This window comes from Chiloscyllium punctatum, chromosome 7, assembly GCF_047496795.1.
Source record: "Chiloscyllium punctatum isolate Juve2018m chromosome 7, sChiPun1.3, whole genome shotgun sequence".
Taxonomy (NCBI): Eukaryota; Metazoa; Chordata; class Chondrichthyes; order Orectolobiformes; family Hemiscylliidae; genus Chiloscyllium; species Chiloscyllium punctatum.
This window is the reverse complement of record NC_092745.1, coordinates 119,000,657-119,015,849: the sequence shown is the minus strand read 5'-3', so window position 1 is coordinate 119,015,849 and position 15,193 is coordinate 119,000,657. Positions and strand designations below refer to the sequence as shown.

Sequence of the window (15,193 nt, the reverse complement as noted above, 5' to 3'; positions counted from 1 at the left end):
GCCATTTTATGCAGCCTTTAGCAGAATTGCTAATTTGAAGCCTAGAAGCCATTTTGTCATGTTATTTGCATTGAGAAGCCATTTTATTGCCACCTAAGTTATTAAGAGTATCTATTAAGCGGTTGTTCTTGACAACAACTGGTTATCTCTGTCTGTATTCAGGTTTCAGATCCTGAGGAAATCTGAACCTGAAACTTTAACTCTGCTTTATCTCCACAAATGCTGCCAGATCTGCCAAGTTTTACCAGTAATTTCTGTTTTTGTCACTGTTCATGGTGAACAGATTGAACATTTAAGGTGGCAATGGGACGCCATTCACAGAGTGTTGTGTCCTGGATGGTGTTGTAGCTAGAGAAAAATGCATAATATTGCATCACACCACTCAATTGTGGCCTGAAGTAAATGGCAAGCCTTTGGGGAATCAGGATGATCGTTACTTGCCATACTCCTGAACTGCTCTCATATCCATATTGCATATGATACTGCTGAATGCTAATGGGATAGGATTAGATTCTTTGTTGGAGATGGGCAAACTTTTTTTTAAAAACATAGAATCCCTACAGGTCCTTCAGCCCAACAATTCAACATCAACCCTTCAAAGAGCATCACACCCAAACCCATTCCCCTACATTTACCCCTGATACCGCAACTAACCTTCACATCCATGAACGCTGGGACAATAATATCATGGCCAATGCATCTAATCTGCACATTTTTGGACTGTAGGAGGAAATCGGGGCACCCGGAGGAAACCCATGCAGACATGGGGAAAATGTGCAAATTCCATACAGACAGTTGCCAGAGGCTGGAATTGAACCCAGGTTTTTGGTGCTGAGAGGCAGCAGGGCTAACCACGGAGCCAATGTTATTTGCTGCACTAGTACAGACTCAATTCAGTATTGCAGGAATGGATGTGCAGTACCAGTGAAAGTCTCCATTTCAGAACTCAATGAAGGGAAAGGTCACTTACAAAACACCAAAATGTTGGACCTTGAACACCTCACCGAAGAACGTTTACAACAATATTCTGGGGTGGAAGTGATTGGCACCGAGCAACCACAACCATCTTTCTTCATATCAGGCCCTATTCTATTTTGTTAACTGGAGGAACACCTCCCCCGCACAGAGTTCCACAGGTTTCAGTTTTCCAGTGCTCAACAGGGTCAACCACACAGAGCCCTAAATGGCCGATCCCAGATTCTGGACACTCTGGTCATCAGGAACATCTTTACTGTTTACTCTGTCTAATCCTGTTAAAACTTTAGTTCTCAAGCACATAGCTGCTAAAAACAAAAAATAGAAATTTCTGGAAAAGCTCGGGTCTGGCAGCATCTGTGGAGAGAAATCAGTTAATGTTTCGGGTCGAGTGACTCTTCCTCAGAATATTGCTGCTAGACTGGATGCGTGGTAGATAGTAAGGTTGCCTTTGCAGAGTCAGCTAGGCAGAGCATTCTAGATTATCCCACAAGTGTAATCATTAATTTTATCTACCGTACCTTCTATCCAAACCATTTAAATACTTCACTTCTAATAACTATTGCAGAGTTTAAGAACACATTTACTCCATAGATTAAGCATAGATCCAAAATACACTTCCAACAACTGAAACCCTGTAAAAATTTGTACTTCCAGCATAATTTCCCCTTTCAGTTCTATTCTAAGTATCACATAGTTGAAATGAGTAAGGAGGAACTGGGTAAATCGAAACAAGCCACTTTCTCAATGCTTTGAATAGTTTCAGACTGAAAGATTTCATTGTTGTTTTGTTCAAATATTCTTTCATATTTGAAGATCAGGGGAATTTCCTGACCAATCATTACCATCTTGGGCATCCTACTTGGAAACATTCTGATCTGGCAAAAATCTATTACTCAACCAACATCGTTGTCATAATGCCATTTGTGAGATTTCTCAGACAAACGTGCTGTCATATTTCCTACGTTACAAGAGATTCTACACTTAATAAGATACTAAGTTTCAAAAAAACTTCATTTGAGAATGTGTACAGGGTATAAACAAGCAGAGAAAGTTAAATTCTGAGTTTTGTGAAATAAGAGGTTCAGCTAAGCATGACTCAGGTCAGATAAGAATTCACACTTAACAATGGAGTGCTGCAAACAAGGATAATGAGCTAACAAGGTGGAAAGACATTCATTATGTTGAGCCATTTAACAAGATGAGGTAGCATTCAGTATTCAATGTCAGTTAACAAGGGAAAAAGTATTCATTGTCTGAATCTGGTTAACAAGGTTAAAAACATTCAATGAGATCAAAGGGCTTGATTGTAAGAGTCACCCAATTACTATAGACATTGCCTTATGTGGATGCTCTTCCCTGTCAAATTATTACATAATGCATTAAGAAACTGCTTGTCGAGAGAAGACAGAACCGAAATAAAGATGGAGGAGGTAAACCATACTGTGTCTGAGTGTTTTGCTTCAACTGAGGGGGGCAAAATGATAGAGAAAACTTATTTTTAAAATTAGCATTCTTTAAAAGATTGCTAAGTCACCTGGCCCAGGTAGAATGCAGCTGACATTGCTGAAGGAATTAACAGTAGAAATAGCAGAGACAGTCACAATCTTTCACACTATTAAATACAGTTGAGGGACTATATGATTTTTAATATTAAACTCCAATATTCAAAAGGAGGGAGAAGATTAAACCAGGAAATAATAGGTCTGTGCTAATTGATAAAATAAACTTTTATTCAAAAAGGTAAGTGTTAATCAAACTAAGCCAACACAGATTTGTTATGGACACATTAATAAGGAACAAAAATAGGGCACTCAGCCCATTGGACCTGCTCTGCCATTCAGTAAGATCACAGCTGATCTGATTATAAACTCAACTGTATGTATCTACATATCTCAAACTTTCATCCCCTTGTAATCAAAAATCTAAATACGTTTGAGATAGAAGTAAAGATTCTGCATCCACTCTTGAGGAAAGGAATTACAAAGACTCAAACCTCAGGGGAAGAAAAATTGTTTCCTCCTCTGTCCTGGCCCCTCATTCTAGATTCTCCTACAAGTACCATCAGCAAATTCAGTTACCACATCTGCAGTCCTTTTATCCAAACTATTTAATCAACTGTAAAGAGTTAACACTTCAGCACCAATCTGTGGTACATCACTCATAACATCCTGCCAGCTGGAAAAAGATCCACTGGTTCTTATTCCTCACTTGCTAGTCAGTCGATCTTCTATGCGTGTCAATGTTACAATCGACATCATAATCAGGGATTTTCAAATGTTCGATTATGAACAGTTACAAATGCAATCCCATATAGGAATGTATTAGTTATAATTTTAAAGACTGACTACAGCCTCCTCCTCATGCTTATGAACTATTGCATATTGTCCTGCACCATGTTCCATCTTGCATACAAACAAATTCAAGAAAGGAACTGGTTTACAATCTGAATCTCTTCAATAGTCTTCCCAAATGCCTTTTGGAAATACGACTACAATAGTCCCCCCATACTCACTGGTGATACATTCCAAGACCAATCTCAGATGCCCAAAACCACAAATAGTAGCAAACCCTGTCATTTAAATGGGATATTTATCTCCCCAGCAACCCATCCCTGGTTCTGGAACGTTCCATGTAATGTTTTCGGGCAGTGGTAAACCATGGAAACAAATTCTGCAGATAGCGGGGTCCTACTGTACAACATATCCAGTGGTCCCTCTTTATATACAGCACATGTTACTGCTTCAAAAGGTAAAAAGGCAAATGGGTCTGCCAAACCCACGCAAATTATTTGAGGACGTTAACAGACCTTCCTTTTGTTTTTCTTAAAATAAATGACCCAGACTGAGTTTAGGGTGCAGCTCAAAGTTTGAGAGAAGTTTTGTAGCTGTATTCGCCGAACTGGGAATTTGTGTTGCAGACGTTTCGTCCCCTGTCTAGGTGACATCCTCGGCGCTTGGGCGCCTCCTGTGAAGCACTTCTGTGATGTTTCCTCCGGCATTTATAGTGGTTTGAATCTGCTGCTTCCGGTTGTCAGTTCCAGCTGTCTGCTGCAGTGGTCGGTATATTGGGTCCAGATCGATGTGCTTATTGACTGAATCTGTGGATGAGTGCCATGTCCCTAGGAATTCCCTGGCTGTTCTGTTTGGCTTGTCCTATAATAGCTATCCTTAATAGCCACACATACAGATGACAAGCAACATGAATTCAACTGGAACAACACTACTATTACAGGACAGGCCAAACAGAGAACAGCCAGGGAATTCCTAGAGGCATGGCACTCATCCACAGAATCTATCAATAAGCACATCAATCTGGACCCAATATACCGACCCACTGCAGCAGACAGCTGGAACTGACAACCGGAAGCGGCAGATTCAAACCACTACAAATGCCGGAGGAAAGATCACAGAAGCGCTTCACAGGAGGCTCCCAAGCACTGAGGATGTCACCTAAACAGGGGACGAAACATCTGCAACACAAATTCCAGCTCGGCGAACAGAACCACAACATTAGGGAGCAGCATCATAAAATTTGCAGTGGACGTAAAGTGTGGCAAAGTAGTAGATGACGATCAAGCTAATGGTTGCCTTTATCAAGGAAAAAAAGATGGTGAAATGGACAGAAGTATGGCCAAATGAGTTAAACATGAAGATGAACTGTTGCACACTGACCAACAGAGGAAGGGTAAATGACAGGATTTTGAAAAATCAATGGCCCGAGAGATACTTTGACACCAAAGTAAATAAATCCATAAAAGTGGTTGAAAAGGTATGGTTAGTTGAACTCATACAAGGGGAATAGACAAAAGACAAAAAAAACCTGGTTTATTAAAAAAAAACTACAGGTCACAGCTCAGAGGGAGTATTACAGCAAATCTTTGCCCAAGGAGCCTGTACCATCAAAACTATACTATCTACATTAATCCCACTTTCCCATACTTGGCCGATAGCTTTGAATGTTATGACACTTCAAGTGTTTATCCAAATGTTTTTTTTAAAAAAAGGGCTGTGTTCACCCAATTCCACACCCTCCCAGGCAATAAAAAACAAATTTACTTTACTGAAGAGGCAATCCCCTTCTCAAGTATGGTCCAGGTATAGTGTCAAATCTAAATTTAGTTTGCACTATATCAGTAATCAAAGCAAAAGCACTGTTCCAGCTACATCATATGGGACTGCAGCAACTGGACAAGAAAACGTTAACTAAGCTCTGCAACTGAACACGTTACTACTTGCAGGCTTCATTTCTAGTGAATACAAATCATACCAGTACTGCACAGGATGGAATTATCCCAAGAGAAATAAACTAGCTCAGCACGTTGGAGATTCAACGCAGGACATTTCTGGTTAGTAGGCCTAAAGTGAGCCATTATATATTTACATCTTGTCAACTCAAACCATATTACAAACATACAAAATCAGAACAGGACAAAGTGGATCAGGATTTACAAATATCACTAATACCAGCCACATCTCCACCCTACATAAATAAATTCAAGCTCCTTTCCAAATTCTGACATCCAATCATCATGCTGTCTTCTTTACATAAGAATCTCCTACAATAATTATTCTTTTAAATTGTCAAACCCCACCTAATACAAGATTCAATCTTAAGAGCCCAAGAGCTAACTGCCTCATTTTTCTGAGACTACCCCTTTTAACAGTACCTAATACTGAATATCTGTTTGAGGAATAGCCACAGGAAACTTCTGAACTACTTTCTTGACAGTCATCCATCTGACTAATCCTGCTGCATAATCACTTCTCTAAATCTACTAGTTATCCAAGTGTGTCGCTTGCATTCCTTAAATAACACAGAACCTAAAAGCAACTTTGAATACCAGCCTTTACATATAAAATTATGTACCTTCCCTTACCCAAAGAACTAATAACTAAACAACTTAGGTGAAGAATCTAATGAAAAGTTATTAATAAAAGCAGATAGCTTTCAATCTAAAATTTTTAACAATCTCATTGTAGACTCATCTACACATAGGCCCCTCCGAAAGCTCTATAAACAGCTATTTCAAAAATCCTCCTCAGTGATTTTTTAAAAATCTCTGACATGGAATATTGCATGCAACTGTGGTCTCCTGCCTATTGGAAAGATGTTGTGAAACTTGAAAGGGTTCAGAAAAGATTCACAAGGATGTTACCAGGTTTGGAGGATTTGAGCTATGGAGAGGGGTTGAATAGGCTTGGGCTATCATCCCTGGAGCGTCGGGGGCCAAGGGGTGACTTTATAAAAAGGTTTTTAAAATCATGAGGGGCGTTGGTAAGATAAATAGACAAAGTCTCTTCCCTAGGATGGGAGAGTCCAGAACTAGAGGGTATAGGTTAGGATGAGGGGAAAGATATAAAAAACGACCCAAGGGGCTACTTTTTCACGCAAAGGGTGGTATGTGTGTGGAATGAGCTGCCAGAGGAAGTGGTGGAGGCTAGTACAATTGCAACATTTAAAAGGCATCTGACTGGGAATATGAATAGGAAGGGTTTGGAAGGATATGGGCCAGGGGTTGGCAGGTGGGACTAGATTGGTTGGGATATCTGGTTGGCATGGACAAGTTGGACCGAAGGGTCTGTTTCTGTGCTGTTCATCCCTATGACTATGTTTAAGCATATAACGTTAGGAAAAAAGCTTGAGCCATCCGTGCATGGGCTTCTCCAAAGGCTCGGTAAACAACTCCATTTGAAAAGTGTTTTTGTTTCACGTTTTTGACTATAGAAGAACCAAAATAAAATATCTTTACTACATTTCAGTAGTATGCTGTAAGAAATCTTGAAGCAAGCTTGCAAAGTCAGGAGCAGCTGCAAGACCCAAGTTACACTCAGTTTACCTGTTCTCCCCCACACAGGCAGGAGATTCTGCAGCAGAGAGTGTGAATCTAGGATTGTATGTTGCTTCCCTAGTGCCAGGATTAAAGACATAACAATATGCTTCAATCATATTGTGAAAGGGAAAGTGAGAAGTTGGAAGTTTTTGTACACATTGGTAGACAGTTAAGAAAAAGATTAAGGCTTTACACAGCAAATAAGAGGTTAGGTAGAAGATTACAAAACAGAACCTCAAAAGTAATAACCTCTGGTTCAGTTCCATTACTAATTCATATGAAGGAAGAAATAAAAAGATAAGGAGATAAATCAATAGCTGAAGAATTGGTGTGATGTTCAAGGATTCAGACTCCTGGAACATTGGGATATCCTCTGGGGAAGAAAAGACCTGTTCAAAAAGAAGGGATTTCACCTCAACTGGAAGGGGATTAATATCCTCATGGGGAGATTTGCTAGCTCTATTAAGGGAAACTGTAAACTATTACAGTTGTGGAGGTGGAGGTGGAGGTGGAGGAATCCTAATTAGCAGAGTAAATAGAAAGACGGATGAGGATGGTTCTGAATCTGAAAATGAACGGTTAGAAAAGATCTACAAGAGCAAGTCAGAATGAAATAACTCTGAAGAATTAAACTGCATTATTTTCAATGCATACGGTCTTACAAGCAAGACTGATGTAAGAGGGCAAATTTGGGAACGTGGGATTGAGTTGCCATAGATATTACAGATATTTGGCTGACAGATGGACAGGTCTGGCAATTCAATGCTCCAGGTTACAGATGCTACAGGAAGATAGAAAGGGGGGCAGAAGAGGGGGGAGTGGCATTTTCATTGAGGAAATTACTACTGTAACTAGAGAAGATATTTCTGAAAAATCACCCTGTGAAAACATGGGTTGAGGTTAGAAATAGGAATGATCGCCTTGATGGGTCTGAACTCTAGGCCCTCAGAGGGAAATTGAGGAACATGTTGAAAGATCTCAGATATATGTAAGATTAAGAAGATTTAATAGTAGGCAATATTAATCAAAATATTGACTGGAACTACCATAGTATTAAAGACTTGGATGGCGAAGAATTTAAATGTGTTCAGAATTTTTTTAAAATCAGCATGTAAAATGTTCCTACTAGAGAAGGAGGAGAAAAAGAAGCGACACACTTTGGGTCTAGTGATCATAATTCTATTGATTTTAAAATAGTTATGGTAAAGGATAGGCCATCCATAAAAGTTAGTGCTTTTAATTGGAGTAAGTCAAATTTTAATGCTCGGAGACAAGATATTTCAAAAGTTGGTTGGAGTACATTGTTCACAAGTAAAAGGGACAACTGGCAACTGACGCTTTCAAAAGTGTGATAACGGGACTTCAGTGCTATGTTCCTGTTAGAGTAAATGCAAGTCTGGTAGGATTATGGAAAGATAAATGAATAAAGATCTAGTCAAGAATCAAAAAGCAGCATTTTAGATATAGACAACTGGGTTCAAATGAACCTCTAGAACAGGAAAAGAGTGTCTTAAGGAGGAGATCAGAAAGGCGAAGAGGGGATAGGAGTTAAGGTCAAGGACAATCCAAAGAGATTCCAAGAGTACATTAAGAGCAAAAGAGCAGCGAGAGAGAGAATAGGACCCCTTAAAGAGCAAAGAGGCCATCTTTGTGTTGAACCTCAGAAGATGGGAAAGGTAATATATTTTGCATCAGTTTTTACTGTGGAGAAAGGAATGGAGGCTAGAGAACTCAGGGAGACTAATCCTGATGCTTTGAAAACAATTTACATTACAGAAGAGCCCCCAAATGCAAAGGTCGTTGAAAATATGCAGGTAGATAAGTCTCAAACGCTCAAGCAGGAGACCCCCCTTGCAGATACAAGTCCAGTGCTGGTCAGAGGAGGCAGAAGATAACTCTGGTACTGTCTGGAATTGGCTGATTGGGCCACATTCAAACAGTCCGCAGGTGCCTTGCACAAGTACGCCACCACCGTCACAGCCTTTATAAGCAAGTGTGTGGAGGGCTGCATACAAAGGAAGTCAATCTGGGTGTTCCCCAACAGGAATCCCTGGGTGGATCAGGACATACAGAACCTGCTAAAAACCAGGCATGAGGCCTTCAGTTCAGGAGACCCACTCAAATATAAGGAATCCAAGTCTGATTTTCGCAGGGCCATTAAGGCAGCCAAGAACTAATACCGATCCAAACCAGAGACCCAGACAGACACCAGGTGCCTATGGCAAGGACTGAATGACACCACAGGTTCTAAAAAGAGACAGTGCAAGATAGCAGACGATGACACATCCCTCCCAGATCGTCTCAACGCTTTCTATGCTCACTGAGCAGAATTTCGGCAGAGGTAATACCTATTCTGACAGGTCTTGACAAACCTATGTCAACAGTTACTGAATCAGAGGTCAGATCAGTTTGCCTTCGTGTGAATTCAAGAAAAGCAATGGGACCACAGAGTTACCAGGCTGTGAACTCAGGGCATGCACAGCTCAACTGACAGAGGTCTTTTGACATCTTCAACCTCTCCCTGCAGCAGGCTACTGCGTCTGCCTGTTTCAAGAGGGCCATCATCACTATGCTTAAAAAGGCTCAATGCAGAATGTCTCAATGACGACCACCCAGTGGCCCTAACTTCAGTGGTCATGAAGTGCTTTGAAAGGCTGGTCATGACATCAACCCCAGCCTCCCCACTACTCTTGACCCACGTCAATTTGCCTATCAGACCTACAGATCCACGTCAGATCACTTATCCTTCACTCCTCCCTAGAACATCTTAACACCAAGAACAGCTACGTAAGAATCCTACTCATTGAAGGCTTAATTGTAGTCAACACTATCCTCGAGACTGATTGCTAACAAGCAAAACTAATGTCATTTACAAAATACCGTGCAAGGACTGAAAACAGTACATTGGACAAACAGGCAGCTAACTAGCCACCAGGATACATGAACACCAACTAGCCATAAAAACAGATGACCCCCTCTCACTAGTATCCTCACATATGAATGAGGAAGGACACCACTGACTGGGACAACACATCCATCCTAGGACAAGCCAAACAAAGACATGCACGAGAATTCCTAGAAGCGTGACATTCCAACCGGAACTCCATCAACAAACATCTCGTTAGATCCCATCTACCACCCCCTGTGAAAAAGGGGCAGGAAGTGACTTCACCACAGGTAATGACATCACCAACCCAAAGAAACCCAAACAAATAGAAAGCAGGAATTTTCAGCATTGCTTCACCTGAGGCTCACTGAAGATGTCACCTAGTAGGGTAACAAAATATCTGGAAATGAACGTTCCAGCCTCAGCAAGCAAACCTATATCCAAAACCTCAACCTGGGCTATAAATCTTCTCAAAACTCTCAGATCACAAACTCAGTGATGGATGCAGATTTGCACACTGAGCTTTAAGGTTAGTTTTCAGACATTTCATCACGATACTGAGTAACATCTTCAGTGAGTCTCCAAACGAAGCACTGGTGGCATAGCCTGCTTTCTATTTATATGTTGGAGCTTCCTATGGTTGGTGGTATCATTTCCTGTGGTGACATCATTTCCTTGGGTGATGTCATTTCCTGTTTTCTCATGGAGTGATAAATGAGATCCAAATCAATGTGTTTATTGATAGAGTTCCAGCTGGAATGCCATGCTTCTGGAAATTCTCGTATGTGTCTGTTTGGCTTGTCCTGGGATGGATGTGTTGTCCCAGTTGAAGTGGTGTCGTTCCTCATTCGTATGCAAAGATAAGAGTAAGTGGGTCATGTTGTTTGGTGACTAGTTGATGTTCATGTATCCTGGTGGCTAGTTTTCTGCCTGTTTGTCCACAGAAAATGATGTCACCACAGGAAATTACATCAATAACCCTAGGAAACTCAAACATAAATAGAAAGCGGGCTACACCACTAGTGCTTCATTTGGAGGCTCACTGAAGATGTTACCTAGTATGGTAACGAAATGTCTGAAAGCCAACCTTTCAGCTCAGCGAACAAACCTACATCCAGAACCTCAACCTGAGCTACAAATCTTCTCAAAGCTCGTACGCTTAGTGATCTCTGACTAAGCCCCACTCTGCAACTGGATCCTCAGTTTCCTGAACCACAGGCCACAGTAAAGACTGGGGACAATATTTCATCCTCACTAACAACACTGGAGCCCTGCAGGGGGCATACTCAGCCTGCTACTGTACTCACTGTATACCCATGACTGCTTTGCCAAATACCAGACTAATGCCATTTACAAGTTCACTGATGACACCACCATAGTCTCAACCTAGGTCTCAATGCCAGCAAAACCAAGGAACTCATTATTGATTTTCAGCAGGATGTTACTCAGGTCCCCTACAAATTAACAGCACAGAGGTGGAACAAGCTCCTGGGCGTGGTCATCCACAACAAGCTTTCTAGGACTCTTCATGTGGATACACTGGTTACAAAGGCCCAACGTCTCTTCTTCCTCAGGCAGCTGAAGAAATTTGGGATGACTGCAAATACCCTTGCCAACTTTTATAAGTGTGCCATCGAGAGCACTCTGTCTGGATGTATCACTACTTGGTGTGGCAACTGTTCAGTAACTCTGAAACCAGAGATGGTTACAGAGAGTGGTGAAGTCGGCCTGGACAATCTCAAAGGCCAACCTCCCATCTACAGAATCCATCTATCAGGGTCGCTGTCAAGGAAAGGCCGCCAGCACGCTCAAACATCCATCCCACTGTGGCAATGTTTTCCTACCTCAGGGAGGTTGTACAAAAAGGGAGAAGGTACAGAAGCGTGAACGCACGCACCAGCTGGTTTCAAAACAGTTTCTACCTTACTGTTGTTAGAATACTGAATGGACTCATACACTTAACATTCGACTGTACCTGTGCTTTTGTTTTTGCTGTCATTTACTTATTATTTACTTAACTCTGCTACTTAACTCTGATCTGCCTGTTCTGCTCGCAAAACAAAGCTTTTCACTGTGCCTCTGTACACGTGACAATAAATTCAATTCAAATCACGAAGACCTAATCTAGTGTATCAAAGGATGTTGTGGGAAGTTAGGGAGGAAATTGTAAACCACCTTGCAGAAATATTTGGACCAATTTTAACCACAGGTGAGATGCCAGATGGCTGACGTTCTGTCTTTGTTTAAGAAGGAACGCAAGGAAAGCCTCAGAACTACAGATCTGAGTCTATCTTCAGTGCTGGGTAAATTGAAGTTAATTCTAAAAGATAGGACTTATACATATTCGAAGAGGCAAGGAATGGTCAGGGATACTCAATATGGTTTTGTGCAATGGAAATTATGTCTCACAAACTTGGTTACTTCCTCAAAAAACTCAATCAAGAAGATTGGTAAGGCAGAGCAGTCGACATTGTTTATTTGGATTTTTATAAAGCCTGTGACAAGGTTCCGCATGGTAGACTAATTAGTAAAGTTAAGTCACATGGGATTCAGGGTGCACTTTCTAATTGGAAACAAAACTTGTTTAATGGCAAGAGACAGTGGCAGAAGGTTGTTTTTCTGACTGGTGTTCCACAGGGATCAGTGCCGGATCCACTTCTGTTTGCCATTTTCACAAATGATTTAGATGAGAATGTAGAAGGCATGGTTAGCCAGTTTGTGGATGACACCAAAACTGATGGTCCAGTGGACAGTGAAGAAGGTTATCTCAGCTTAAAGAGATCTTGATCAATTGGTTCAAATGGGCTGAGGAGTAGCAGATGGAGTTTAATTTGGATAAATGTGAGGCATCGCAATTTGATAAAACAAACAAGGGCAGGACTTATACAATTAGAAGTAAGGCCATGGGCAGTGTTCTAGAACAGAGACTAGGTTTCAGATACATAATTCTATAAAGATTGAATCACATGTTGACAAGGTAGTTAAGAATGCATTTAGTATGCTTGCCTTCATTGCTCAGACCTTTAAGCTGTCATATTGAGATCATACAGAATGTTGGTGAAGCCTCTAGTTCTGGTCACCATGTTTATAGGAAGGAAATTAATCTGGAGGGGTTCAGAAAAAAAATTACCAGGATGTTGCTTAGAATGGAACATTTGAGTTATAAAGAGGGGCTGGGACTATGTTCAATGGAGCACAGGAGGCTGGGGGGCTGACCTTGTAGACATCGATAAGGTCATGAGGTATAGATCAAGGTGAACAGTAAGTATGGATGCCATATACCAAATATGAACAGCTATACGCACCTCTCAAGAGCTCAGCTTTTAACTGTCTGTTGAGATCACAAAACATAGTGCAAGACATTAACCCGATTCAAAAACTTGCTACCATCAATTTAATTGATACAAAAGCTTTACTGCTCTTTATTGCCTCACTGAAAAATGGAAATATATGAATCCATATGGGAATAGAGCAGACAGATCTTGTAAAAGCTACTGGAATACTTGCAGCCCATTTACAATGTGAAGGACATGGTGCAAAGTCACAAACCACTTCAACATATTACGTTTACGTGAAAAGTTGCATTAATAAAAGTGACAACAGATATATTGTAATGTCAGACTGCAAATCCTCCCTGCATAGCTTTCAGATCAACCCTGTCCGCTACTTGTTATTGCATCTAGTGCCAAATCACCTGAGATTTATTTTTAATAGCTATTCATTAAATTGCGAGCATCACTAGCAATGTCATACAGATCTACTAGACTACATAAGGTGTAGCGAGCCAACACACTGCAGTTCCTACAATTGTGGGACACCCACAATCCTGTTAGCCATGAATTTCCAGGATTTTGATATAGCAAACAAAAAGAGACAGGGTAAATTTGGGGTTGGAGAGAAGGGGGGCCCCCAAGGGGGATTTTGGAGATGGAAAGAGAGTCAGAGGTGGAAAGAGAATAAAGGGGATCCCAAAGGAGACAAGAGGGAGGAGCGGGGCCCAAAGGGGATTAGGGGGCAGGGGGAAAGAGAGGAGAGAAGAGGAGGCGGAAGAAGAAAGAGGAGGAGGGGTGGGGGGAGAAGAAGAAAGAGGAGGAGGGGTGGGGGGGGGAAGAAGAAAGAGGAGGAGGGGTGGGGGGGGAAGAAGAAAGAGGAGGAGGGGTGGGGGGGGAAGAAGAAAGAGGAGGAGAGGAGGGGTGGGGGGGGGGAAGAAGAAAGAGGAGAGGAGGGGTGGGGGGGGGGGAAGAAGAAAGAGGAGGAGAGGAGGAGAGGAGGGGTGGGGGGGGAGAAGAAGAAAGAGGAGAGGAGGGGTGGGGAGGGGAAGAAGAAAGAGGAGAGGAGGGGTGGGGGGGAAGAAGAAAGAGGAGAGGAGGGGTGGGGGGGGAAGAAGAAAGAGGAGAGGAGGGGTGGGGGGGGGAAGAAGAAAGAGGAGAGGAGAGGAGGGGTGGGGGGGGAAGAAGAAAGAGGAGAGGAGAGGAGGGGTGGGGGGGGGAAGAAGAAAGAGAAGAGGAGAGGAGAGGAGAGGAGGCAGAAGAAAGAGGAGAGGGAGGGAGGGAGGGTGGGGGGGAAGAAGAAAGAGGAGAGGGAGGGAGGGAGGGTGGGGGGGAAGAAGAAAGAGGAGAGGGAGGGTGGGGGGGAAGAAGAAAGAGGAGAGGGAGGGTGGGGGGGAAGAAGAAAGAGGAGAGGGAGGGTGGGGGGGAAGAAGAAAGAGGAGAGGGAGGGTGGGGGGGAAGAAGAAAGAGGAGAGGGAGGGTGGGGGGGAAGAAGAAAGAGGAGAGGGAGGGTGGGGGGAAGAAGAAAGAGGAGAGGGAGGGTGGGGGGAAGAAGAAGAAAGAGGAGAGGAGGGGGGGGAGAAGAAGAAAGAGGAGAGGAGGGGTGGGGAGAAGAGGAGAGAGGAGAGGAGGGGTGGGGGGAAAAAGAAAGAGGAGAGGAGGGGAGGAGTGGGGAGAAGGAGAATGGGGGGGGGGTGGGGGGAGAAGAAAGAGGGAGGGAAAATGGCGGTGGTGGGGGAGGGGTAGGAAAGGGGCCAGGAGGGGTAAGTGAAAGGGAGTATGTATCGGGTCACGACACCGCCGTGTCCAGCTCACTGCGCACGCGCGCCGGGAGGGGAAGTTGGCCCCGAAAGACCAGAGCCCGCGCGACTCCCTCCCTCAAACAGCCGCGCGCCCAACGGTCACAGGAGCCCGCGCCTCACCCTCCCCTCCCCCACAACAATAACAACACCATCCCGCCGCAAGTGCAAGCTCTCCGGGGCACTTCATTATCCGTGTCTCCCCTCGACGACGACGATCGCCACCTCTTCAGTCAGTATATGTGATTTATATCGATGTCAAATTGACCTCACCTTCCCCGGTGAGATAACAACCAGGCAGCGCTATCAATCTTTATGATAAATAAAAGCAGAGCCCAACCACCGCTTACCGACTACCAGACGCCATCTTGTCGACCGGGGGAGAGGGGGGGTGGGGTTAGAGTCTGCCGTGAGTGCGGCCTCCTTTTAT

At 43.0% G+C, this 15,193-nt stretch overlaps 1 protein-coding gene across 1 annotated transcript in view; it reads right to left on the bottom strand.

The window, feature by feature from the left end:
* The window catches only part of gtf2b (general transcription factor IIB), a 30,712-nt gene extending 15,532 nt beyond the window's left edge, over positions 1-15,180 (bottom strand). The window contains exon 1 of the mRNA XM_072574731.1: positions 15,114-15,180. Within this exon, the coding sequence (XP_072430832.1) occupies positions 15,114-15,130 (17 nt within the window). The 5' untranslated portion in view covers positions 15,131-15,180. The remainder of the gene's footprint in view (positions 1-15,113) is intronic.
* Between the last annotated feature and the right edge of the window lie 13 nt (positions 15,181-15,193).